The sequence below is a fragment of the Rhinatrema bivittatum genome, chromosome 7, assembly GCF_901001135.1.
Source record: "Rhinatrema bivittatum chromosome 7, aRhiBiv1.1, whole genome shotgun sequence".
In the NCBI taxonomy this organism is placed as follows: Eukaryota; Metazoa; Chordata; class Amphibia; order Gymnophiona; family Rhinatrematidae; genus Rhinatrema; species Rhinatrema bivittatum.
Genome location: NC_042621.1, coordinates 14,888,439 through 14,915,819, shown reverse-complemented (window position 1 = coordinate 14,915,819; position 27,381 = coordinate 14,888,439). Strand labels below are relative to the sequence as shown.

General features: G+C 45.5%; 1 protein-coding gene across 2 annotated transcripts in view; it reads left to right on the top strand.

Moving 5' to 3' along the window:
• Positions 1-27,381, top strand: part of LOC115095013 — a 121,941-nt gene that overhangs the window by 51,237 nt on the left and 43,323 nt on the right. For both annotated transcript variants that reach the window (XM_029608167.1, XM_029608166.1), the window contains exon 2: positions 5,397-5,573. In XM_029608167.1, the coding sequence (XP_029464027.1) occupies positions 5,397-5,573 (177 nt within the window). The remainder of the gene's footprint in view (positions 1-5,396; positions 5,574-27,381) is intronic.

The following is a 27,381-nucleotide window of genomic DNA, read 5'->3' as shown; positions in this document are numbered from 1 at the left end:
TGATTAAGGGCTGGATTAAACTCAGCATATTAGTGTTGCTAAGCTTTCATAATTCAGTCAGTATAAGATGTATTATTATCACTTGGTGGCTTGATGTGGTTGATTGCTGTTGCTTGTTGTTGATTGAAAATATGTAATGTTACCTGCTCTGGTACAGACGGTGAGCCCTCTTGTCGTATACCAAAAAACTTTGCTATAAATAAAGTTAAAAAAAGGGATATATGCCTCATGCTGTTTCCCTGTGCTAATGAGGGTTGGCGTACACGGATGCAATATACGTACCATAAAGCATGCACGGAGACTGGAAAATGCAATCTCTGCGTGTTATTTGACTCCCTCCAACCTGTCGGCACCTCTTTTTTTGTTTATGTAGGTCAAAGTACGCATATTGTTGGGTTGGGGGCTTCTTTATGGGCAGGAGGGAGGGCGATCAGGATGGGAATTTGTTATCTTTAAAATTGGGCAGATGAGAGGAGGGATTGGGGCAGGGCTGTCAGGTGCTTCATTTTCTTTTCGGGCGGGTGGGAGGGGATCTCATTGTTTCATTGAATCAAGTGAGAAGTCTTTTTTTGCTTATTTCATTGGGGGGAGGGCCCCTATGTAACTAATTTGAGCACTATGCATGTCAATAGTTTACTTTATCTGTAGTAAACTACATCGGAGAGATGTATCTTTAAAGGATACTAATGATGCATTAGAATTAGGGCATCCCAACAGTGAGGTTCCAATAATTAGAAAAGTAGTCCAAGTGCCTGTAACTAAAAACTCACCTGAGCTAAAAAATTCTAACTTATCCCTATCAATTAAAAAGCAGAATGAAAATACTAACAAAAAACAAACTTTGAAATGTTTGTATGCTAATGCCAGAAGTCTAAGAAGTAAGATGGGAGAATTAGAATGTATAGCAGTAAATGATGACATAGACTTAATTGGCATCTCAGAGACATGGTGGAAAGAGGATAACCAATGGGACAGTGCTATACCCGGGGTACAAATTATATCGCAATGACAGAGAGGAGCAGTCGGGAGGAGGTGTGGCGCTTTATGTCCGGGATGGCATAGAGTCCAACAGGATAAACATCCTGCATGAGACTAAATACAAAATTGAATCTTTATGGGTAGAAATCCCTTGTGTATCAGGGAAGACTACAGTGTTAGGGGTATACTACCGTCCACCTGGTCAAGATGGTGAGATGGACAGTGAAATGCTAAGAGAAATTAGGGAAGCTAACCAAATTGGTAGTGCGGTAATAATGGGAGACTTCAATTACCCCAATATAGACTGGGTAAATGTATCATCGGGTCATGCTAGAGAGATAACGTTCCTGGATGGAATAAATGATAGCTTTATGGAGCAATTGGTTCAGGAACCGACGAGAGAGGGAGCAATTTTAGATCTAAGTGGAGCACAGGACTTGGTGAGAGAGGTAACGGTGGTGGGGCCGCTTGGCAATAGTGATCATAATATGATCAAATTTGATTTAATGACTGGAAAAGGAACAGTGTGCAAATCCAAGGCTCTCGTGCTAAACTTTCAAAAGGGAAACTTTGATAAAATGAGAAAAATTGTTAGAAAAAAACTGAAAGGAGCAGCTACAAAAGTAAAAAATGTCCAAGAGGCGTGATCATTGTTAAAAAATACCATTCTAGAAGCACAGTCCAGATGTATTCCACACATTAATAAAGGTGGAAAGAAGGCAAAACGATTACCGGCATGGTTAAAAGGGGAGGTGAAAGAAGCTATTTTAGCCAAAAGATCTTCATTCAAAAATTGGAAGAAGGATCCAACAGAAGAAAATAGGATAAAGCATAAACATTGGCAAGTTAAATGTAAGACATTGATAAGACAGGCTAAGAGAGAATTTGAAAAGAAGTTGGCTGTAGAGGCAAAAACTCACAGTAAAAACTTTTTTAAATATATCCGAAGCAGAAAGCCTGTGAGGGAGTCAGTTGGACCGTTAGATGATCGAGGGGTTAAAGGGGCACTTAGAGAAGATAAGGCCATCGCGGAAAGATTAAATGATTTCTTTGCTTCGGTGTTTACTGAAGAGGATGTTGGGGAGGTACCCGTAATGGAGAAGGTTTTCATGGGTAATGATTCAGATGGACTGAATCAAATCACGGTGAACCTAGAAGATGTGGTAGGCCTGATTGACAAACTGAAGAGTAGTAAATCACCTGGACCGGATGGTATACACCCCAGAGTTCTGAAGGAACTAAAAATGAAATTTCAGACCTATTAGTAAAAATTTGTAACTTATCATTAAAATCATCCATTGTACCTGAAGACTGGAGGATAGCAAATGTAACCCCAATATTTAAAAAGGGCTCCAGGGGCGATCCGGGAAACTACAGACCGGTTAGCCTGACTTCAGTGCCAGGAAAAATAGTGGAAAGTGTTCTAAACATCAAAATCACAGAACATATAGAAAGACATGGTTTAATGGAACAAAGTCAGCATGGCTTTACCCAGGGCAAGTCTTGCCTCACAAATCTGCTTCACTTTTTTGAAGGAGTTAATAAACATGTGGATAAAGGTGAACCGGTAGATATAGTATACTTGGATTTTCAGAAGGCGTTTGACAAAGTTCCTCATGAGAGGCTTCTAGGAAAAGTAAAAAGTCATGGGATAGGTGGCGAAGTCCTTTCGTGGATTGCAAACTGGCTAAAAGACAGGAAACAGAGAGTAGGATTAAATGGGCAATTTTCTCAGTGGAAGGGAGTGGACAGTGGAGTGCCTCAGGGATCTGTATTGGGACCCTTACTGTTCAATATATTTATAAATGATCTGGAAAGACATACGACGAGTGAGATAATCAAATTTGCAGATGACACAAAATTGTTCAGAGTAGTTAAATCACAAGCAGATTGTGATAAATTGCAGGAAGACCTTGTGAGACTGGAAAATTGGGCATCCAAATGGCAGATGAAATTTAATGTGGATAAGTGCAAGGTGATGCATATAGGGAAAAATAACCCATGCTATAATTACACGATGTTGGGTTCCATATTAGGTGCTACAACCCAAGAAAGAGATCTAGGTGTCATAGTGGATAACACATTGAAATAGTCGGTTCAGTGTGCTGCGGCAGTCAAAAAAGCAAACAGAATGTTGGGAATTATTAGAAAAGGAATGATGAATAAAACGGAAAATGTCATAATGCCTCTGTATCGCTCCATGGTGAGACCGCACCTTGAATACTGTGTACAATTCTGGTCGCCGCATCTCAAAAAAGATATAATTGCGATGGAGAAGGTACAGAGAAGGGCTACCAAAATAAGGGGAATGGAACAACTCCCCTATGAGGAAAGACTAAAGAGGTTAGGACTTTTCAGCTTGTAGAAGAGACGACTGAGAGGGGATATGATAGAGGTGTTTAAAATCATGAGAGGTCTAGAACGGGTAGATGTGAATCGGTTATTTACTCTTTCGGATAGTAGAAAGACTAGGGGACACTCCATGAAGTTAGCATGGGGCACATTTAAAACTAATCGGAGAAAGTTCTTTTTTACTTAACGCACAATTAAACTCTGGAATTTGTTGCCAGAGAATGTGGTTCGTGCAGTTAGTATAGCTGTGTTTAAAAAAGGATTGGATAAGTTCTTGGAGGAGAAGTCCATTACCTGCTATTAAGTTCACTTAGAGAATAGCCACTGCCATTAGCAATGGTTACATGGAATAGACTTAGTTTTTGGGTACTTGCCAGGTTCTTATGGCCTGGATTGGCCACTGTTGGAAACAGGATGCTGGGCTTGATGGACCCTTGGTCTGACCCAGTATGGTATTTTCTTATGTTCTTATGTTCTTAAACCTAATGGCTAATGCTCCTGCTGAAAAAGCGTGTCCATTTTTAATGCATTTTTTTACGCAGGATTTTAGTACATCAGCTCCTCTATTGCTTGACTCAATTCTAACCTCCAGAAAACAGTGGGGGAGTAGGGCTTGATCATAAGGTCACAGAAACTTCAGCTCATGCATTCGAGGCAAACAGCCAGGGGCTGGGTTACGTGAAAGTTTAGTAATTATAAATAAAGACGACATGTACATGCCCTTTGGAAAGAAAAAAAAAAAGGTAATCCAGCCATTTGAAACCTGATGCCTTGTTCACAGTCACCCACACTATCAGGCGAGATGAGCTTAGTGATTTAAATGTCAGGTTTTACACCTGCACACAGATTGGCAGATAAGATAAAGTGCTGGTTTTTTACACGTGATAGCAGAAATGAGTGAAAGGCCAGCAGAGGAACCAATTAACTAACCAAAATAATATACTATAAATACGCCCTTGGATGCACGCACCTGCTTAGAACTGGGGTGAAACTGTGTGGAATACTTTGAAAGTTTTGGCTTCAAGAACGGAGGAGGGTATAGCAGAGGGCATGGTAAGTATGTGCAGTCCCCAAATTTTTGTTTTGATATATTTTATTTTCATTTTGAAGGTTTCTTTCATAGTTGCCATTTTGTTTAATGCTTCTTTCAGTTCATTTACCGAACTGAAAAAAAAAAAAAGTTATAAAACAAAAATAATAAAAGGGGCCTTCCAAGCACACTGTGTCTTGTCAGAATTGTACCTGGGGCCTGAGCCTGCCTGTTTCCTGAGTCCCTCGGATCCCCACTCCGACCAGTAAAATTAAAATGAGCCCAGGGCCGGGGCCTACCCGGCTGAGCCTCCCAGGGCCTAGCCATCCCCCGTTAAAATCTGCCAGCCCTGGCACCCTCACTTCACAGCTCCCACTTACCCATTCCCACTGTCCTTGGAAGAAATTCTTAAGGGCAGGAGTGAAGCCCACTCACTCCTGCCCCAGTGTCATCAGTAGGCCGGGTTATTTATATGTGGAACTTCTTGTTTTTCCTCAGTTCTCTTCATTAGCATTTTTCTCCCAATACAATTCATACAATATGATAACAAAAAGTACTGAAACCAAGGAAGTTGGAGAATAGAAAATTAATGTTGCTTTTTCTGAGCGTTGTCATCCACCCATGTTTGCTTTGATTGTATCATGAAGTCGTACGTGGCATGAGAGATGTCCATGGCTGCCACCTTTTCTTTCCTACTGGATGTAGACTGCATCTGGCTTCTTCTTGGACTCTGTTTTTCCAAACCTCTTTAGATATCTTCTGGCCGTTGTTTACTGAATTGCTGTCTTTTGTGCAGTGCATTCTTTGATGATATGATATTCCTTTGCTTACCTAACGGCGTACAAAGACTTTCTTCCCAGTCCAGCACTAGAATGAGCTCGTGTCAGTGAAGCATATCTGGGGAAAATGACAGTGTAAAAATGTAAGGCAGCATTCAATTTTTGTACCGTCACCACTCTGTGCTATGAGTTAGGCAGCGAGAATGTTATTTCAAATAAAACCACCAATGACAATTCAGTCCCCTTTCCGTCCTCAGTTTACAGATGATTTTGTAAGGAAGATCGCTGCCTCAGAGTGGCCAAAGATCATTGTAGTGGCAGATGGGTCGTGCGGGGAATCCAGCTCAGTCCTGGGAATCAGCTCGGACTACCTCGTGGAATCCTGCAATGCCTATGGCGCAAACGCTGCCCTGGAGAGGCCCGACCAGAGACAGGTACGTATGAGAAAATGCTGCTGGCTATGAATGCTTCTCATTATTCCTTTACTGAGCTATAGTGTTTTGCACTTAAAAAAAAAAAAAAAAAAAAAGCAAACCGCTATCTCATGCTATTAAACAAGCAGGGAACACATGCAGAGGCACAGCTTTGGAAATGCTTTGTAACGCAGATTTGTAGATGGGGTTTGTGCACGTGTGGTGAACGCATACGGCTGTGAGGGGGTTGTGGGGGAATGTAGAGGGTGTATGTGGGGTATAGGTGGAATTGAGTGGGGGGATGTCTGTGTGTGTGTGTGTGTGTGCATGGATGGATGGGTTTGGCAATGGCGAAAGGGGAGTTATAAAGCTATGTTTAATGTGGGTGTGTGGGGGGCGTATTTAGGGAGATGGATATTTATTTATTTATTTATTTATTTATTTATTTACTTTTATTTACCGACATTCGTGAAACACATCATGCCGGTTTACAAAAAACCCAAAGGAGGAGAGTTACAATATAACAATAAAACAGTAAAACAAATAAAAACAATAGAGCAATAATACAGGGGAGGAGAGTGGGGAGGGAGGATACAGGAAGGGTGGGAGAGGGAGGGGCTAAGGGGATGGGCAAAGGCTGAACTGATAGAAGTGAAGAACACAATAGAGGCAACTATATTCAGTTGATAATATGTACAGTTACAATCAAATTGTAGAGCTAAGGAGGTATTGAGAGACATTCACTTAAATGTATTCACTTAAATATGAAATAAGTTCGGGGGTTAGGAGGAATTAAAGGGCGGCATAGAGGGAAACAGGGGTCAACTGGGTTAACAAAGGAGGGTAGTGGAGGGGCAGAGGGTGAGTTGGGCGGGGAGGGGGGGGGGATATGTGGGTTATATGTTTTTTTTGATGGGTGGGAGTTTGGGATGTGTCTGGGGGGTTTGACTGTGTGCTTGTACGTAGTGAATGTGGATGTGAGGGAAGGTGGAAGGTGTCTATGGGTGAGGGGTTTTATGTGGATATGTGTGGGGGCTGTGTATACGTTGGATGTATGTGGAGGGCTTGTGTGGGGTGTACCTGAGGCTTATGGATTTGTGAAATACACATCTATCTATCTAGAGGTGTATGTCTGTGTGTGTGTGTGTGTGTGTGTGTGTGTGTATATACACAAATGGACAATTATGTCAGCAACCTTAAGCAGTAGACTTCTTTCTTTGAGTGAGGGAAGGGGAAGGTAAGGTGGGTACAGAATTGTTTTATTCAAACTTCCTGCACAGTATAGGAGAGGAAGTAGACAAATCTATTTAGAGGTAAAAGCATGAAAGTTCCACTTCAAAGTTTCTATCAATCTGCCTGTTGGATTATTGTGTTGGAATCTGTGGGAAGGAGCGCTCTCGATTCCAGGCAGATGTGTGCCCTTGGACCACGATGCACTGCAGAGAGGAGCTCCGTGGAAGCACCGCGGCAGGCAAGACGTGTCCAAACATGGGAGGAGCAGGTTGGCCACCGAGCCATAACCTCTGCCGAACCTGCATGCACCGGTAGAGACCCAACAACGCAATGCTGGTCTCTGGGGTAGCCCTCCGGCCACTCGATAGCTCTTTCAGACCTGCAACTGGGGAGCGGCAGATGCGACAGAACGGACAGAGGTCGAGGACAGGCGATGGTACTGGAACTTGGAACAAGATGAGACCTCGGCCTTAGACTAGGCTGACGGCTTGAAGAAGGTGAGGAAGCTTGGAGGCTCACATGAAATGAGGACACGTGGAGGTTGTGACTCAGACAAGACAAGGACACTTGAAGACTCAGACAAGACAAGGATGTGAGGTGGCTTGGAACTGAGACGCAAGACGCTCAGGCATAGGTGGAGATCAGAAGTGGATTCTAGAGAGTCAGGCAAGGATTCCGGATACTCCGATGAGGATTTGGAACTGGGGAAGACTCAGATGAGGATAAGGACTCAGGATACTCAGACAAAGACAGAGGCTTAGGAACTAGGAGGAATCCGGACAGTGCTCGAAGACAGATCCTGCCGGAAGAGGACTCCAGCCACCAAACTCAGACACTGGATAGAACCGGATTTACTTCCAGGAAGGTCAGCTAAAGACGAAGTCTGGAGCAGGCGAGCGAGCTGAACCCGTAACTTAAGGACTGACGGTATTTCAGGATCAGAACCTGACAAAGGACATCAGAAACGAGACTTGGAACATCAGGGTTGGAATGTAGGACATCAGATATGAATGGACACCGGTACCTCGTGACATCAGGACATCTAGGCGTCGAGACATCTATGGCATCTGGACCACAGGGATGACTGGAACATGACGGACGAAGACATCAGGAGACTGGAACGTCTGTGTTACGCCTGTCAGTCGCAGATGGCTGCAACCTCTCATTCTCACCTCTTTTTTTTTTTTTTTTCCCCACTCCATCAAGTCTGGGAAGAATGGCGGTCTCTGCCAATTCCCGCCGACCTCTCTGGCATTCTCAGGACAGTGTGGGCACTGCCGACCGCCATCTTGGACCCAGAATCACCTAGGCGCGTGCGCGCAAGGGCCTCTCTTGAAGACGTCATGGCGGGAACCTCGAGGGAGTCCCCTCCCGATGACATCAACCCTCTTGCATATTTAATCCAACCAGCCCTTGCCTTCCTTGAGTTAGCAAGGAGTTCCGTCTTGCTGAGTTCTCCTCTTCAAGAACTTCCATTCCTGATTTAGTCTTGGTATCTGGGCGCTCTGAGTACCCGCTCCTCGGGGGCTCCCCTGCGTTCCCGGCTATCTGCTCCTCAGAGGGCCTTCCTGCCTGATTACTATAGACCTGCTTATCAGGTCTCTCTCTCTCTCTCTCTCCAGGAACCATCTTCTGTGAGTACCTCTACTAACTTCTACTATACAAACTGTGCTAAGGATTCTATGCGGTGTACCCCGTACCCCGGGCCACTACCGCCTTCCTTCGATAGAAGTCATTCAGCTTTCCTGCACTACAGAATATCTGCACACAAACTTCAGGAGCCATTTCCGGGTTCCGGCATCTCTACCAGTGCTTCAACATCTACCATAACATCTATCATAATGACAGTCCTGATGTCCCGAGGATCTGTGTTACTGAGGTGCCTACACTCGTCAGAGGGGATTCCCTGTGTAACCCGCTCCGCGGGCCACTACCGGATCTTCTCACCTGTGGTCTCTCTCTGGGCATTCCCCATTGCTCAGTATTGTACTACATCTGCTATTCTGTGGACATTATTGTTTTCTCCATTTATAATAAATTCTCTATTTATAGCTGTGTTTCATGCCACTGAGTCTGCACCTGCTGACGGTGAGGCTTACAGGGCTCCTCCTTGTGGGCAGAGACACCTCTCATCTCAGCCCAGGGTTCACATTCTCCCATAAACATAACAGTCTGGACATCCAAAGACAAGGGGAAATCAGGACATCCGGAGACACGGAGACATCAGGACATCTGAAGACAAGAGGACGGGATCCAACGAGAGACCAGAACATGGAATGAAGATAACGACGGAGGTTCAAGAAACATGGACAGACAAGGAGGACCATCTAAGAACAGAGTGTCTTGAAGAAGTGAAGAGGGATCACGGAGGACTCTTGGAATGAAGAGCTGGAACTGAAGATCCAGGAGAGGTCCAACTCCATGACAAACTCCTTGCGAGAGGAACTGAAGGCTCAGCCCTTTTGTAGGGCTGAAGAGGAAACTCCTCAATGACATCACAAGGAGGAGCCAGAAGGACTGGCCCTTTAAATCAAGAGAGGAGGCGCGGCTGCATGCCTAAGGAAGAGGCAGGACCTTAGAAAGTGACGTCCTGCAGAGAAGGAGGAAGGAGGCCTTGACGTCAGCGGCTCTCTGCCACGAAGAAAGGATGGCAGCTTCCAGGCCCTGTGAAGAGGAGCGCTGGAGCGGTCTCCAGGCTGCAGAAGAGGACCCAGATGATGGCGGCCTCTGGGCCGTGGAAGAGGAGCTTCAAGGTGGCCTTCAGGCCGCTGAAGAGGAAGAAGACAGCAGCTCCCAGGCCATGTGGAAGACCCGGTCGGCGGCGGCTGGCCCGCCGTATGGAAGGGGATAGTCAGCAGTCTTCAGGCCGCGTGAAAGGAGGGATGGTCAGCGGTGTTCATGGTTGCAATGCCGGCCTCCAGGCCACGCTGCAAAAGTGAGACTACTTGTGAGATTAGCTCACAAGCAGAATCGTAACATATTGGTCTTGTGGTGATCAGCGCTGAAGATGACAAGACCTGATAAGGTCTCAAATAGCCTACCAGGGATGGTGGAGCCAGGAATTTTGGGAATGCTTGCAACAGATATAGACGGCAATGGTAGGAAAGGGTTGAGAGGGCAGGTAAAAGACATAAGAGGGTGCAAACTGATGTTGGGTGGAGAATGAGATTTTATATGCATTATCTTCCCAAAATAGAAGTGTTTCAACTAGGCAGACTGGATGGACCAATTTAGTATTTGTCTGCTGCCATTTATTGTTCAGTTTTACTATTTTCCCAGTGCTGTACACTATGGCACAGAGCCTAGAATGGTGAGGATGAATTATTTAATGAACAGAATATAAGGTATCACTCACATAAAAAAGCCAGTCCTTCATAATTTTCCTAAGGAACCCAATACACTATAAAGCTCAGAATACAGAAGCTGTATTTTGAAAAGCTAAAAGCTCTCAAATTGCTAACTAAAGTTCATCTTGAATATGGAATTATCATTTAAACTCTAATCCACAACATCATATTAAAAAAAAAAAAAAGTTTCTTAGAATGTGTCAAATGTCCTCTTGTTGAGGTAGGTGTGTTGTCCAACACAATCAGACCTGCTTAGTAGGGATGTGCATTCGTTTTCAATGAATGTGCAATCCGCAATGCATAAGTCCCTATTCGGTGTATTCATGGGTTCGTGAAACACATCATATTAGTTTCATTCTTTTGGTTCACAGTGATTTCTTATTGGCCGTTTGAAATAGGAGAAGGCCATGCGGGAGTATCCATAGCAAAAACCAGCCCTTTCCTATGAGTCATAGAGTGGGTCAGACAGGTTGGCAAGGAGACGAGAATGCAACCTATCAGAGCTAAGCATTTTTCTAATGCATCCAATCACCGCTCTCACTCAGTGCTCTGTGATGCTGTTCCTGATGACGCTATACTATTTATACCTTAAGCACGCGGCGTGCCACGCTCTTTCTTTGCGGGGGTGGTCCAAGGATGTGGGTTTACTCAGAGCTAGTCTGTCTCTCAAATCTGTATTCAGTTGCTGGCTACTTTGATAGAATTTTCCTTTGAAAAATATATTTCTTTGTTTGTGCTGCTGTGTCAGCCAGGCTTTTTTTTTGACTGCACTTTTTTTTTTTTTTATTGAACTCAGACTATCTCTCCCTCTGAGACAAGCTGCTAGCAGTGGCATTTTGCTGCTTATTTTAGCCCCCTGGGGCAGGTTGGAAGCAGGATTTGGGTGTTGTGGGTGGGAGATATATTCAATTTCCAGCTAGTTTGATAGAATTTTCCATTGAAAAAGATATTTCTTCGTTTTTGCTGCTGTGCCAGACAGGCTTTTTTTTTAACTGCAGTTTTTTTTTATTGAACTCAGACTGTCTCTCTGTGGTCTTTTAAGCCAACAAGGCAGTGCACTGGCCATCTGTGGGTAGTTTTGCAGACTCACATATATTGGTAAGGCAGTGCACTGGGCGTCAATGGGCAGTTTTGCAGACTCACATATATTGGTACAGCAGTGCTCTTTTAAACCAACAAGGCAGTACACTGGGCATCAGTGGGCAGTTTTGCAGACTCACATATATTGGAACAGAGGTGCTCTTTGAAGCCAAATCCCCAGTAGGCCTCTTCTGTAGTTACAAGTTTGGTGTGTGCACATATAGCAGTCCCAGTTGTAGTGTACATCCAGGCACTGCATTGTGGGCAGTTTTGCAGACTCACATATATTGGGACAGCGGTACCCTTTGAAGCCAAATCCCAGTAGGCCTCTTTTGGAAATAATTATTTTAATTGAAATCCCTAGTAGGCAATGACATTAAATCCATGATGTCAGGGAAAGCTAGACATGGTCGAGTGATTGGGACTGGCAGAGGAGGCACTGGCAGAGTAGGCATGCCAAAAGGCAGTGCCAATCCCCTATTAAAGTTAAAAAGGGAACTGTTTCAATCTAAAATCTCTAGAGGAGCAGGCAGTTCCATCTGGAAAAAATGGAAATTTAAAGATGATGCATCGCCACCACCTGTTTCTGACCCTGTAGTTTTGGAGGTGAGGGAAGGGGAGGCTGAGTCATGCAAGACAAAAGGACGAGACCCAAAAGCAGCAGTGTGACAGCAGACTCGACTTAGCATTGAAAATGTAGCGCAGGCACTGTTTGCTTCTGATTCCAATGAAGAATCATCTTGTGTGGGATTCTCAGCATCAGAAATGGAAGAAGTAATAGCTGAAGAAGGTTTAGGAGGATTAGTTAGTTCTGTCTTAGCCTCCACTTCAGTGCTGCAGGGGAGAGATGAAACTGATGATGATGAGGAGGAAGAGCAGTCAGCGCAGGCACAGTGTGACTGATGCCCCTGGCATTGCTTCTCAGGGTGCACCCACTACTTCAGCTCCAGTGCCAGCATCCACCCCAAATGCTATAGAGAAGAGATCACGAAAGAAATCTGTGATCTGGAGCCACTTTAAAGTGATGGAGGACCCGAGTTTTGCTCAGTGTAATTACTGTGTCAGGGCTATTAGCAGAGGCAAGCAAATGGGGCATCTAACTAATTTTGGCATGATACATAATAATCAGAAGCAACACCCAACAGTACTGCCATCTGGGGATGGTGGCAGTACCAGTCAGGGGACCCCTTTTTCCAGGCAGCGTAAAGTGGTTGAAAAGGAGCAGAGTCACCCCATGCCCTCAGCCCCTTCTAGCAGTCAGATGGCAGGCCAGCAGCCCCTTGCCATGTGTCAGAAGTGACAACCCACCATGGAGGAAATGGGGTGGTGTTCGGTAACGCTATCCTGGGAAGGAGGCAGGCAGCATCAAAAGTTGTAACCAGGAGCATTGGGGAAATGATTGCCCTTGATGACCAGCCCTTGCAGATAGTGGAGAATGTGGGTTTCAAGCATTTGCTGAAGGTCTTAGTTCCAAATTACAAGTCCCCTCCAGAACCACATTAAGCAGAAAGGTCATCCCCAGCCTGTACAACCAGTGTTGCAGTTGCATCCAAGCGCTGCTAGCTAAGGCACAGGGTAGTGTGCATTTCACTGCGATATCTGGACCACACTGAATGCTGCACATTCTTACCTCTCCCTGACAGCACACTGGTGGGACCTGGCTGAGGCAGGGGCAGGCAGCAGCTCTATTGGTGAACAAGTATCAGGGTGGAGGTGAGCTTTACTGCACACTCACCTGACTGACTATGCCCATACCTCAGCCAATATTCTAGCATGCATCAGACAGATGCTGGTGGGCTGGCAGCTACACCAGTGAGACGGGAATCTTCAGGCAGGGTTCTTTGTCACAGACAATGCTGCAAACATGGTAAAAGCAATATCAGATGGGGGCTTTCAGAACATCCAATGTTTTACACACACTCTGCACCTGGTAGTGAAGTCAGCTCTGGGGTTGGATTCCAAGCACCAAGAGAATGAATACCTGCAAGACTTAATACATAAGTGCAGGAACATAGCAGCGCATTTCCACAGAAGTGTGAAGGCGGGGCAGGTTTTCCAACAAAAGCAGACTGATTTGGAGATGCCTCACAAGCGTCTCATTCAAGACATTGCCACCCGGTGGAATTCCACCTATATGATGCTGCAGAGGTTAGTGGCGCAGCAGACACCCCTTCATGAACTTTCTGCAATGGACATAGGTGTGTATAGTCCCCTAGGGCATCATGATTGGTTAGTCATGAGTCAGCTGGTAAAAATCCTGCTGCTCTTCAGCCAAGGATGCCACGAAGGAGCTGAGTTCCAGAAGTGCCACCTTGGCTGACATCATCCCTATAGTTAATTTTCTGGAGGAAATTTGGAGGGCTTTAAACAGGGAATGACAGCAGAGGTGCTTCATTGTCTGGACTTTTTGCAGAAGCAGGTGCAAGAGAGATTAAGGCCTTTAAAGAAGACCACACATACATGCTCGCCACAGTCTGTTATTCCCGTGTGAAAGGGAAACTCGCCCTACAGTACAATTGTCTCCTATTGGTGAAGGACCTGCTATTAGTAAAAGTCTATGAACAGGAGCGCCGTAGGCACAGACAGATTAGGCATGAAGCAGAGGAAGAAACAGTGGGCACTTCAGAGAGTAGTGCTAGCCGAAGCAGGAGCAGCACTCTGTCAGCGACAGCTAGTACTTCCTCCTCCACTTCAGTACACCAAAGCCATGTTGCCCATAAAAACAACATGCCCGTTCCACTGTTCTGGAACGGGCTAGAGAGAAAGCAGTTGGCATGAGTGACTCTCAGCCGACCCAAGCAAAGGAGACACCAGCACAAATGTCAGTGACACGGTATCTCTCAGAGTCCACAGAGGATATGCAGACAGATCCGCTGGCATATTGGACACACAAGTCCACTGTCTGGCCACACCTAGCCAAAGTGGCTCAGCAGTATCTGTCATGTCCACCAACCAGTGTGCCCAGTGAACGTGTCTTTTCAATGACAGGGGATATCATGAGCCCTCACCGCTCAAGGCTGGCACCAGAGTTGATGGAAATGCTAGTGGTTTTGAAAATAAACATGCCTTTGTTTGAGTTTCTAAATTTTCCCTGTGAATGGCAAGATGAATAAAAGCAATTGAAAGCCTTGCAGCAGCTCCAACTGCCTCCTATGCTCCAGATAATATCAGCACATGTATCTGATCTGAAACACTGTGCCAGTCTGTCCACTGTCCAGGCCGTAAGTCCCTACAAGGGCCTGACCTCAAACGCTGTGCCTGTCTATCCAGCCCTTACGTCACTACAAGGGCCTGACCTCAAATGCTGTGCCTGTCTGAGTTTAGTTCTAGTATTTCTAATTCCAGTTTCATGTATTTGTGCATCACTTCTTTCCAGAATATTCTTTTTTCTGTTTGCAACATTTGGAATGTAAGAACATAAAAAGCTGCCTTAAGATGTTTGGAGCTTGCATATTTCATATGCTCAATAGTTTTCATGACCTTCATAATATGGGCCATTTTCCCTAAATCTTTCTTAGGTGTCAAAATTAATGTTTCTAGTACTATAGAAAACTGGTGGTAGTTGTACTCTAGTTCATCCTCTGTGTTCCCATAGTTTACAGAGGCACTATGTAAACTACAAAGTCAACATAGGTTGATATTGTAGATTTGGACTTCAGTAGCAGTTTTCTTATTTCTGAGAGCTCTTCAAGTTCTTTTGTCATCAGCTGAAGTGCATAAGTACAGTTAATAGCTTCTGGGTATTTACAAGGGCCTGATCTGAAACGCTGTGCCAGTCTGTCCACTGTCCAGGCAATATGTCCCTACAAGGGCTTGACCTCAAATGCTGTGCCTGTCCATCCAGGCCTTACGTCCCTACAAGGGCTTGACCTCAAACGCTGTGCCTGTCCGTCCACTGTCCAGGCCTTACATCCCTACAAGGGCCTGACCTCTAACGCTGTGCCTGTCCATCCAAGCCTTACATCCCTACAAGGGATTGACCTCAAATGCTGTGCCTGTCCGTCCAGACCGTACGTCCCTACAAGGGCCTGATCTCTAACGCTGTGCCTGTCCATCCACTGTCCAGGCCTTAAATCCCTACAAGGGCCTGACCTCTAATGCTGTGCCTGTCCAGCTTGGAGCTTGGATATTTTATATGTTCAATAGATTTCATGACCTTCATAATACGGGCCATTTTCCTAGATGTTTCTTAGATGCCAACATTAATGTTTCTAATACTATAGAAAACTGGTGGTAGTTGTACTCTAGTTCATCCTCTGTGTTCCCATAGTTTACAGAGGCACTGTAGGGTACAAAGTCAACATAGTTTGATATTGTAGATTTGGACTTGAGTAGCACTTTTCTTATTTCTGAGAGCTCTTCAAGTTCCTTTGTCATCAGCTGAAGTGCATAAGAACAGTTAATAGCTTCTGGGTATTCACTAGATGCCAACAGAACCACCACAGTCTAGGAGCCAACCCATTTCAGGGAGCCCTTTCCTGCGCAAATGAAAAGGAACTTTCCCCGGTGTAGCAAGCCTATCTCTTAGCACCCTCTGACCCATGTTCAACCGCTGTTCACATAGAAACATCCTCCACATCAACTCGCCACGCTTGAAAGCTCGTGCTCCACTCTACGGGCCAACAACTATTCTAGGGAGCCCTTTCCTGTGCAAAGGAAAGGGAACTCTCCCCAGGTGTAGCCAGCCTATCTCTTAGCACCCATTGACCCATGTTGAATCAGAACCTCTGTTCACATGGAAACCTCCTCCACGACTCGCCATGCTTAAAGGCTGTTGTGTCCATCGCTGCTTGACGCCCTCACTCTTCCCTCTCTACCTGTGTGGCAACTCCCTCCGGGTCTGATGGATGGTTTGATGCCACGGCATCTTCTTACCGTCTCCTTCCGGCGTCCCCGGACTGGCACGATGCTGCGGATCCGCCATATTGCCTGATGATGTAGGGCGCACGTGCGCACTCCGATTGATGTACCAGCAAGGGCGCAAACCTTGGGGGCGTCCCCCAAGATGACATCATCCACTTCCAATATATAAGGTCTCAGTATTTGCTAACTAATTGAGTTAGCAAGGAGAAAGTCTTCACTTCAATGCGGGGATTCATCCAAGCTACTCTGCCTCCTCAGACTTACCAGGGGTACCCGCTCCTTGGGAGCCCTGCTCTTTTTTCTTTATTTCAGTTTGCAGATGGGAACGGTACTCGCTCCTCAAGGGCCCATGTTCCTGGACACTCTGAAGATTCTCTACTGCCTGGAAGCTATCGCAGATACAGACATTTGTGAGTTATCACCGCTCTCTCAGAGCTTTCCCTGGAACCAGGTACTCGCTCCTCAAGGGCCTAACTCTTTCCAGCTACTGAGCTTCCTTGGGACCTTATGTGAGTTTTGTAATTATGGCTATGAATACAGCATACCCTGTCTACTCACTATCTATAGTTTCTCTACAGCTCAGCAACCCTGGGATTGCAGTTCCAGTGCCTGAGGGACTTTAGCCCTGCCAGGCATATCAGCTCTCTACTGCCACCTCTGGTGGTTCTACTAACCTGTCTAATAAAAGAATTATCTTTGTCTGTCTCCATACCCAAGCCTAACCGGTGGTCCCTCTCAGGATATCCTCCTGGGGGTGCAGTCATCTGCCATCAGCCCAGGGATTCCTCTACAGCTGAGTGCCCTCTCCAAGCACTCCGCTGGTAACAGATTGCTACTCTCTCTCCATCAGGAGTCTTCAGCAACAGATTCATAACAGATTGCTAGCTCCGCAGTCTAACCTCTAACAGATTGTTATCTACTCCCTCTACAGGAGCTGAGCATATCAGATTGCTAACTCCTCCTTCCTCAGGAGTAGTTCCATAACAGATTGCTAACTCCGCCCATGGAGCGTAACAGTTTGCTAACTCCTCCTTCACAGGAGACGTATTCATACAGATTGCTAACTCCTCCTCCAACAGAAGTATCCAGCAACAGATCTACAACAGATTTACTACAAAGGCTCATGCTCCACTCTAGGGGCCAACAATCCATTCTAGGAAAGGGAACTCTCCCCGGGTGTAGCCAGCCTATCTCTTAGCACCCATTGACCCATGTTGAACCTCTGTTCACATGGAAACCTCCTCTGCCTCGGCCTTCAAAATTCTCATTTATATATCTGCTACGTCCACCAGATTTTAAAAGACCAGCGAGAGCTCACTAGATGCCAATGGAAACACCCCAGTCTAGGGGCAAACCCATTCTAGGGAGCCCTTTCCTGCACAAAGGAAAGGGAACTCTCCCTGGGGCCAGCCTGTCATGCCCCTATCAACTTTCTGCCTTGCTGCCATACACCAGACGACTCTACTCCTTGTGGTGTTCTTGCCACTATCATGGTTCCTCAGTGTCTTGGTGCTAGTCTTTCTGCTGCTTTGTCCCTTTATCGGCACCTTGTGGTTTTTTCTGACACTCTTTCTGCTTGCTATGTTCCCCCTTCATTGTGCTGTAGGATGTTGATGCCACGTCTTGCCACTTTGCCTGTGGTGCTGCCTTCAAGGATTCATGCAACTGTTATCGGTGCTCTCTTTTGAAGCTGTGGTGTGTTTTGACACTCTCGCTGCTGCTTTGCAGCTCTGTTAAAGCACTCTTGCCACTCCTGGTACCCCTTTGTCCTTTTATAGTGCCTTAAGCTATTCATGCCACTTTGTCACAGTCTAAGTACCTTGGAGCTCTTTTCTCATTATAATGATTGCTCCCCAGAAGTTTCATCAGAATTGATAAGAAAACCCCAATTCTGCAGCCAAAAATAGGCTGCAAATATTTCCCCCATTGACTTTAATGGAAAATGGAAAACGAATAAAACTAATCAACTAATTGGGTTTTCCCCCCTATGAAACTAATGCAATGAATTTGTGTCCCGGCGAAACGAAAACCGAATCAAATTTTTTCCTTCTGCACATCCCTACTGCTTAGTGAGCTAATTTAGCTGGTACAGCTATAACTGCGGTAAAGGTCTAGCCCAGGATGAATCCATGGTACTCAGCAGAAGAAGTCCAGAAGGACATTCTTTTAGCCATGCCTTGATCCTTTCCAGTTCATTTTCCATTCCTTCCACATTTTCTGAACCTACTGCATCATCCAAATGACCTCGTTTCAAGGTTTCTTGGAACTTTCACATGCTGAAAGGAAAGTTTGCTAACAAGCACTCAACTTTTATCCTGGCTGGTACCTGAGAAGGAGCATAATCAAAATAAAATAAATTGAAAATAACTGAGATTCACGGAAAGTAATTCTCATTTGAAGTGTATAATGCTACTTGTTCTCCTGAATGTGAAAGGAAGACCATGCACATGGGCATTTGCTTTTTCTGCTTATAGTTTAATAGGATTGCTATCCTAAATCTATTAACTCTTACGAAGGAAAGGAACAAGGAGTAGGTCAAACAAAAGGGAAATGTTACAAGATCCACCAAATGCCATTCATTATCCAAGAATAAGAAAAAAAAAGAGACTATTAGTAACAATAATTTAATCTTTTTCCCATCCCCATTGTTCTGTTCTCTGAACTAATCAGCGTTCTGTTCTGCAATTATGATATCTCAGAGCATAGTACTAAATGCAGATATACAGGGGTTAGATTTTATAGAACTCGAACACCATTAAATGTATCACATGAATACAGTATGAGAAAGCAATGACCTAAAGTTCAGTTAGAGTGCTTAGCAAGTCAACTAACAATAGATATTGAAATGAACTGAGACACCAGAAAGAAAATGAATTTGTTTGCTCTATTTTACACAAATATTATTTCATTCATGAAAACACCATAGCTTTAAAAAAGAAAAAAAAAAGATATATTGCTGTGGTTGTGGCTGTCTTTCTTCCACTGTCAAAAATTTCATTTTGGTAATGTGTGGCCCAATTTTAAACTAGGAGCTAAGATTATCAACAGCTGACTCTCACATTTAGACTACCTAATATATATAGTTTATAATTTTAAACATGTACAAATAACCCAGTTTTCAAACACAAGATACACACATAAATTGAGTGAATATTGAGTTTCTATGCATTAATTTTACTCATTGCAGAACTGGGCAGGAAATCAGTGCATGTAGGGCATGCCATTTACATGCATAGCTTTGGAAAATTCAAGTCATGTGTGTATATATCCATAACATGTCCACAAAATACCCCTAAAGAAATGCCTCAGTTTTAGGTGGACAAATGTATGCATGTTACAAACTTGCACATGCAAGAGAGGTCTCTGCCCTATAGCCTAGTGTGCACACTAAACATAGTGCTGTGTACGTACAGCTTAGTGTGCAATCTAAACTAATCTGAAAAAATGTTAGTGTAAACACACCATAATTAGCATGTATATGCACATAAACTAAAGATGCAAATGAGTCTTTATTGGGTGTGTACTAAATAGCTTGGTATGTTAACCAGCGTGCCCAACAAAGCCAAAAATGTAACGCCTGCCTTGGGCTAGGTGTTACATTTTTATCATGCATGCTGCCTCGTGCAATTCCCCAAAGTGAAAAGGCAAGTTAACAGAAGGAATTTTATCCCCCACCTTCAACCCTCCATGACGAATGCTTCCTCCCCACAGAAAGACTCCAAATCCCCCCCCCCCCTGCTTCAGAGCAAATACTCCCAACCTGCCTCCTCGACAGATTCAACCCTCCTCCAAACCCTGAGGGGGGTCATGGCAGGGTCTGTGAATACTTGCAGGCTCACAGGCACCACACTGATCGTCTTTCTATTGCTGCCAAGGGTCTGAAGTGAGGATCTGGAAAGAGACCGTGAGGGGAGAAAGGGCCTGTGCAGAGGTGGGTTTATCTCCAGGAAGCCGCTATTTTGCCACAGACAGATGTTCTCCTTAAAATGAGCAGTAAAACATGGTTGATTTGACAAAGAATGATTTTGTTTTGTCCAATAGAGTTTCCAGTACCAGCAAAAAGAAATCAGGATCGTCGTATATCTTTAATTTTTCCTTTCATTTTGGATGATTTATATATAAATGGATTCAGGATGATTATTCTTATACCTGATGTAATCCTTTAGTACTGGTAATCCTTTAGTACTGTTTCTAGCTATGATGTCAGTGCACTGTGGCTTGGCAAGTCTACAGGTAAACAGAGTGTCACCTGCGGGAAGACGCTGGCGCAACAACAATGCAGCTGAGATTTAAGTTTTTATTGTCTTCGATCTGTTCAAACACAGTCTCTGCCAATTTTTCATTTTGCAATTGTGTTGCTTCACTTAAAGTCAAGTTGACGGTTCTCTCAAGTTTGGATGCACTGGCTGAGAGAGAATAATGCCTGGAGGCACAGCCCAGTTTTGGGACAGATCTTTGTTTCCCTTACAAAAGGAAGAGAAGCATGAAAAGGGTGGTCTGCTGGGATATAGGAAATCCTCAATGGATAAAGGAATGTGAAGTATTTTGGGAGAAATTTTGGACAATAGAAAACTCCTGAAAGGCAGAATTACCAAACTGACCATTCAAGCATTACTGCTATTTATATAGTGCTTCAAGGTACTCATAATGCAGTACAGACACGCATAAGAGACAGTCCCTGCTATGTAGAGCTTACAGTCTAGTTCAGACAAACACAGGATAAATACGTGTTTGAGAGAGCCAGAGAAAATATTTAAGGTTTCAAGGTGGGCTAATAGGTGGCGGGTAATTGAAGGCAGGGACCACTTTTACCCCACAAAACAATCTATTAGGGATGTGCAGCAGGGACGGATTCATCCCATTCGGTATTCGTATTCGTCGGGACCCAAATCCATTGCATCCGTTCTCGGGGGACCTCGATCCGTTCATTAGTTACATATATATTTGTTTCCCAAAAAAACCCCATCCCAACCATTTAAATTTAGTTAACTACAACCCCCACCCTCCTGACCCCCCAAGACTTGCCAAAAGTCCCTGGTGGTCCAGCAGGGGTCCTGGAGCGATCTCCTGCACTTGGGCCGTTGGCTGCCGGTATTCAAAATGGCACCGATAGCCTTTGCCCTTACTATGTCACAGGGGCTACCGGTGCCATTGGTCTGCCCCTGTCACATGGTAGGAGCACAAGATGGCGCCGGCACAAATTAGAGAGCATGCCAGGCTAGGACGCCCAAATATGACAGACAGGCGCCATCAGTCTGTCAGTACCCTTAACAGGCGACTGAAAGGTATGCGTCCAACTGAATTCACGCTGTAAAATATATGCATCCAAAATGAAGGCGTCCCAAAGCTAGGCGCCCAAATTTTAGGTGTCCCAAATTGTGCGTACAGGAAGCCACCCCTCTGACTTAAACGTGTGCCTAACTAATGCTTTTATAACAAAAACTGGATGCACAGCCAGATGCACTTGCACGAACCGATGATCCTGAAGAGGGCAACCTAACACACAGGAAAAAGCATGTGAAAACGCTGCCGCAGCCTACCACAACAGAGAAAGGCCTAAGAGCGGGGCCTAGCCCAAAAATGACTGTTCAACCTACCAGGCTGCCCACGTCCCTTAACCTCCCTCAGGGGCGGGAACGAACGTTGGTACGGTGCGCCAAGCACGGAGACCGGTGTTAGGAAGGAAATCCTACAAACTCCTTCTCCATGTCTTTTTTTTTTTTTTTTTTTTTTTAGCTTAACCTGAGCTCAGCCCATCCCAGCTGAGTAAGGCAGTTTCTGGCTGCAGGGAGAGAGGGTATATACCATCACTGCCATGCTCGGCTTCTCGCACCTGCTGCTTTTCAGCTGTTTTTAAAGCTAGGTCCACGCCGGCTGAGAAAACGAGCTACTGGACCAAGGCACTCCCTTGAGGGACCACGAAAATCACCTCAGGAATTCTCAGCTGGAGGAGAGACCAATTGGTAGCGCCTCAGAGTGGAGCAAATTAAATTTCTTTTCTTTATTTCTCCTTCTAAAACTTGAAGCAATTCCCAGTAGGGAGATGCAAGTCCATCATCTGCTAGAGATGGAGAATACTGGCAGGCTGTATCTATACTGCAATGTCAGCTTTGCTCCATCTGTTGTAGAGGTACATAACCCACTAGGGATGTGCAGAGCAAAATTTTATGTTCATATTTTTTATGTCCGAAAGGGGGTCCCACTTGCGGCCAATATGGACATAAAAAAAATCCAATGAGTTGGGTATATGTACATATGTGCAAAAATAAAAATATAAACCCCCTCACCCTCCTTAATCCCCCCCCCCCCGACTTACCACAACTCCCTGGTGATGGAGCGAGGAGTGAGGACGCCATTTCTGCAATCCTTGGCGAGAAGCATGTGACGTCGGCGGCACGTCGAGTGACGCCGGCGTCACGTGATTCCCGGCTCGTTCGCGCCGGACGGCTCGTTCGGCCCAAAAAGAACTTTTGGCCAGCTTGGGGGGGTCAAGGCCAAAAGCTGGCCAAAAGCTGGTCAGGAGGCCCCCCCAAGCTGGCCAAAAGTTCTTTTTGGGCCGAACGAGCCGTCCGGCGCGAACTTGCCGGGAATCACGTGACGCCGGCGTCACTCGACGTGCCGCCGACGTCACATGCTTCTCGCCAAGGCTTGCAGAAATGGCGTCCTCACTCCTCGCTCCATCACCAGGGAGTTGTGGTAAGTCGGGGGGGGGGGGGGATTAAGGAGGGTGAGGGGGTTTATATTTTTATTTTGGCTCAACAATCGCGATTTCCCACATATCGAACATATCTATGTTCGATATGTGGGAAATCCGATCGTTTATGTCGAATCAATTTTTTAAGTAAAAAAAAAATATGAGTTGCGTTTTACTAATGCGGTCAATCCGAATGCACACCCCTATAACCCACTGGTTCTGGATTCATCTGAATGGATGTTAAGAAACTCATCTTTAGCTTCCATGGCATACAGGGCTGGTGCATGCTGAGTGTGTGCTTCTCTGGGCCATGAGCAGGTTGGGCGCCGCTCACAGCCCGCCGAATCTCTACTCCTTTTTGCCATGAGTGGGATAGGCTCCGTTCGCGGCCCCCACATGGCTGCTCTTTGGCACCCCCTAATGGTTGGCATCATAGGCGACTGCCTAGTTTGCCTAATGGGACACGCTGGCCCTGCTGGCAGAAGTAGCTAGGGAAGGTGGGCTAACCCCGTTTTTCCAACACCAGCCACAGTGCTTTGAGAGGGCCCAGACGCAAGGCAATGCAACAAGCTCGGGGGTGAGACAATCCCAGGTGCAGTGGGCTTTCAGAAAGAACAGAGGAAGGGCACTTTGATGTCACTGAAGATGAAGGATCATGGAGAAGACAGTCTGAGAGCTCCCTGAAGTGTTTTTCATATTGCAGAAAGAGGATGTTTTCTTTTTAATGAAAGACTTGTCTCCAGGATTGAACAAACAAAACTGTTCTGGAGGTAATCTTTTTCTCTCTCTCTCTCTCCTGAGATTATTGCAATAAATGACTCCTGGGGTTGTACGATGGGGAGCTCAGAGGTTTCCAGCTCTACTGCATTCCTCGCTTTTTCTCCCTGCAGCCTGAAAATCAGCTCCCATGTCAACCTTTTGTTGGTTTTTTTGTACTAAGACCCCCTAAAACATTGCCTGCCAGGTTTTCCAAACATGAATTGGTCTTGGAAATTCAGGCTCAATTTTTTTTTTTTTTTTTTTTTTTTAATGGTGTTATTTTGTTCCTTCAAGGCAACTCATTCAACCAGGTCCCACTATGAACACGAGCTCTTCCGAAAAAATGTATCTTTTCGGTGGGGGTGCCATTAAAGGCCATGGTCTACTTCATTTTGCAATAACTTGGGCAGCTGTTAAAAATGACATCAACATTTTATTTCCCTCTGCTTTCTTTACAACGAGTTCCCTATGATAAGCATCTTTAAATATGTCAAAGCTCCTCACAATTTGTCACTGCCGCCTGTCTGGGTCTAAATATGGTCAACTGAAGGGCTGCAATGCCTGTCATCATTTTTCAGCATCCCGAGACAGCCGAGTCATGAATAAGCACTTTCATCCTAGGAAGGACTGTGTGATGTAACAGAAGCTCACCCCCGAGTCAGGCGACGTGGTGGGTGTTTGTTTGGGCTTCTTTCTGCTGCATGGGCTTTATGCCCTGCAACGTCTGAGATGCATTCTGTCTTGAAAAAGATATGTGATTACTCACATGCATAATGATTTCACATTTGAGCACTGGGATTCACTTTGTGATTGGCACTAATGGATATCTTCTCCCTAAAGAAATTTCAGTCCACTGTTTGAGTGCCCATTTCTCCTTTTATAACTTTTTTTTTTTTTGTGGAATGAGAAATATTTTTTTAGATATTGTTTCATCACTTTTGTTACGAGCACGCGCGGGCGCGGTCGTCTCGAGCTGGTGGTGAGCCCTTGGGCCACGGCGAAAGCTAGGGAGGAGCCCCAGCCACACCGTGGGAGGTGAGCTGGGCAGGCATGGTGAGCCAGGCGGGTACAGAAGCAGGCACAGAGTCTGACCCTCAGCCGGACCTGCACGCCCATGGTAGCCAACACTGGGAAGTTGACTGATGAACGGTCCTCCGACTGTTCCCGGCCCTTTCGGACCTGCCGCTGGGAACGGCAATGGGCAGCAGGCCGGACAGAGGCGAGGGCAGACAGAGTCCTTTACACTGAAGACGTCAGACGGGGGCTGAAGCAGACATCCAAGACAGGCTGAAGCAAGACGTTGGAGACATCAGGGCAAAGGCTGAAGCAGACATCGTAGACAAGGCAGGTGCAGACATCGTAGACAAGGCTGGAAGGAAACATGGCACTGTCCATCAGGGCGCCCTACTCAGCCCACCCGTGGGACTGAGTCGCGGACCACCCCGTCCCAGACGCGCCCTACTCAGCCCAGGAAGGCTGGTCGCGGACCACGCTGAGGAAAGGAGGGTGCAGGGAAGACAAAGCGGAAGATCCAGGCGAACAGGAACTCCGATGCTGGGATACTGACATCCGAAGCCCCTTCGGCTGGCAGGCAGGGAAGCTCCCGAGCCCGGGGGACGAATCCCTCCTGTTGGCCACTCCAGGGCCCAACAGGACAGAAGGCTCAGGAGCCAGACAGGACGTAGGAAAAGCAGGAACTGGATCAGGGCATCAGGAACACATCAAGGCAGTCATCAGGAACACATCAGGTAGTGGATATCCAGTCCGAGACAGGACAAGGAGCCATCAATACATGGAGGACCTGGATCGGCAAGGTTACAGGCGACTGTAATGCTCAATCTGCAGGCAACATCAGGACAGAGACAGGACAAGGAACCATCAAAGCAGGTACGACCACGGATGACCTGGATCGAGGAGGAGGTACAGGCGACTGTAGAGCCCGATCCGAAGGCCAGTTGCAAATGACAAGAAAGTCCTTAAATACTGGAGGTTGTAGGCAGCTCCCTAGGAGGAGCTTGCCAGGACCGCCCCTCGCTGGTCCTATAAATAAGGTGGAGAGCTGCGGGCCGGCCCCTAGGAGAAGGGCGTCGCCAAACAGGAAGTCCAAACGCTGGCATGCAAGCCACAGGCACAGCTAGGCCTCTCAGGCCCTGGAGCAAGTCCCGGATGGAACACAGGCGAAGCCCTGGCTTCGGAGCGGCCTCCGGTGGAAGGTGAGAGACCACCTGTAGCGCAGCAACAGGGGGGATCGTAACAACTTTGATGTGATTTCTATTCGTGTTGTAATTATGTAAGCATGATTACTGACATGCAATATCGGGGACAGTATATATATATATATATATATTTTTTTTTTTTTTTTTTTTTTATTTTTTTTTTAACAGTGTGTTTATCATGAATTTCAGCCCCTACTGCCTTCACCTATCAGAAGGAAAAAAAAGAAACACAATTATTTCCAGTTGTATCCTTTTTACTGCAAAGCCTCGCACATCTGGGAAAGGGTTGAGGAAGCTGAAGAAAAATATGATGTTCTGCCAATTCAAGCTTTGCCCTCAGACATTCAAATGTCACCAGCTTCAAATGTTTGTTACTTAAGTTTAGGACGTTGGCTGGATACAGCTTGGGATTATTATAATAAATGGCACCCAAGAATGTCGTGGCCTACTGCTGTTCATACAAAAAGGAAGGGGTAAACACAATGGAGGGGGGAGAGACAAGAAGAGTGACTGCAGCTAAAATAATCGTTTGTCCTACTCTGCGATTCCAGGACAAGGTGTTATGGAAACTACCTTATGACTGATGTGTTGCACAGAAATGCATTAGTTGGGAATTTGGGTAAGTTTCCTGAATGTGCTGATGATCTAGGTTGAGCGAAGCCCAGGATGTGAAAGATAAAACATCAGCAGCTCATTCTGTTCCAATCTTTCGAGATGGTTGGGGGAAAAAAGAACGGCTGGCTCGTAAAAGCGGCTTGACCTTTATTTTTTTTTAATGGTTACTGAAAATAGAACCTTGACCTGAGTTTTTATTACTAATAGGACTGGGACTTTATATGAGGGAGCAATAAAAGTCACTTTCTGGAGAAGTAAATCTCCCAGTTTATAAGTACTTTTGTTTGAGGCACAGAGGATGCTAGGAAAAGTCTTCTTATTTTATTGGACCGGTTTTATTTATTAGACCAGTTCTTTCTGGTCCATTCTGGATACCCAAGGCTTCAAGTCACTGTAATGCTGAATTTTTCTTGCTTCCAAAAAAGTGTCAGAGTTCTAAAACTTTTTTTTTTCTAATCATGATGGTCCCTGTCTCTTTTTTTTTCTTCTTTCATGTCTGTCTTCTCCTAACTCATTTTCTAGTGGTTAGAGCAGTAGGCCCAGTGAAGTCAGGGTTGAAATCCTGTTTGTGCTTATGATTTTAGGGAAGTCACTTCACCTTTTGCTTTGGGTACAAACTTTACAGGCTGATGTAATAAGCTGTATGCAAATGTAGCAATGGAGTTTTGGGCTAAATGGTCAATTTTCTCAGTGGAGAATAGTGGAGTGCCCCAGGGGATCTGTACTAGGACCACTGCTTTTTAACATATTCATAAGTGACTTAGATATGAGAATGAGGTGATCAAAGTTGCTGATGATGCAAAATTATTCCAAGTTGTTAAATCACACGAGGATTGTGAGAAATTGCAAGAAGACCTTGCAAGACTGGGAGATTGGGCATCCAAATGGCAGATGACATTTAATGTAGATACTGGGCAAATGCAAAGTGATGCATGTAGGCAAGCTTGTGTGCAATTCTGGTCACCACATCTCAAAAAAGGTATAGCAGAATTAGAAAAAGTACAGAGGACAACCAAGATGAT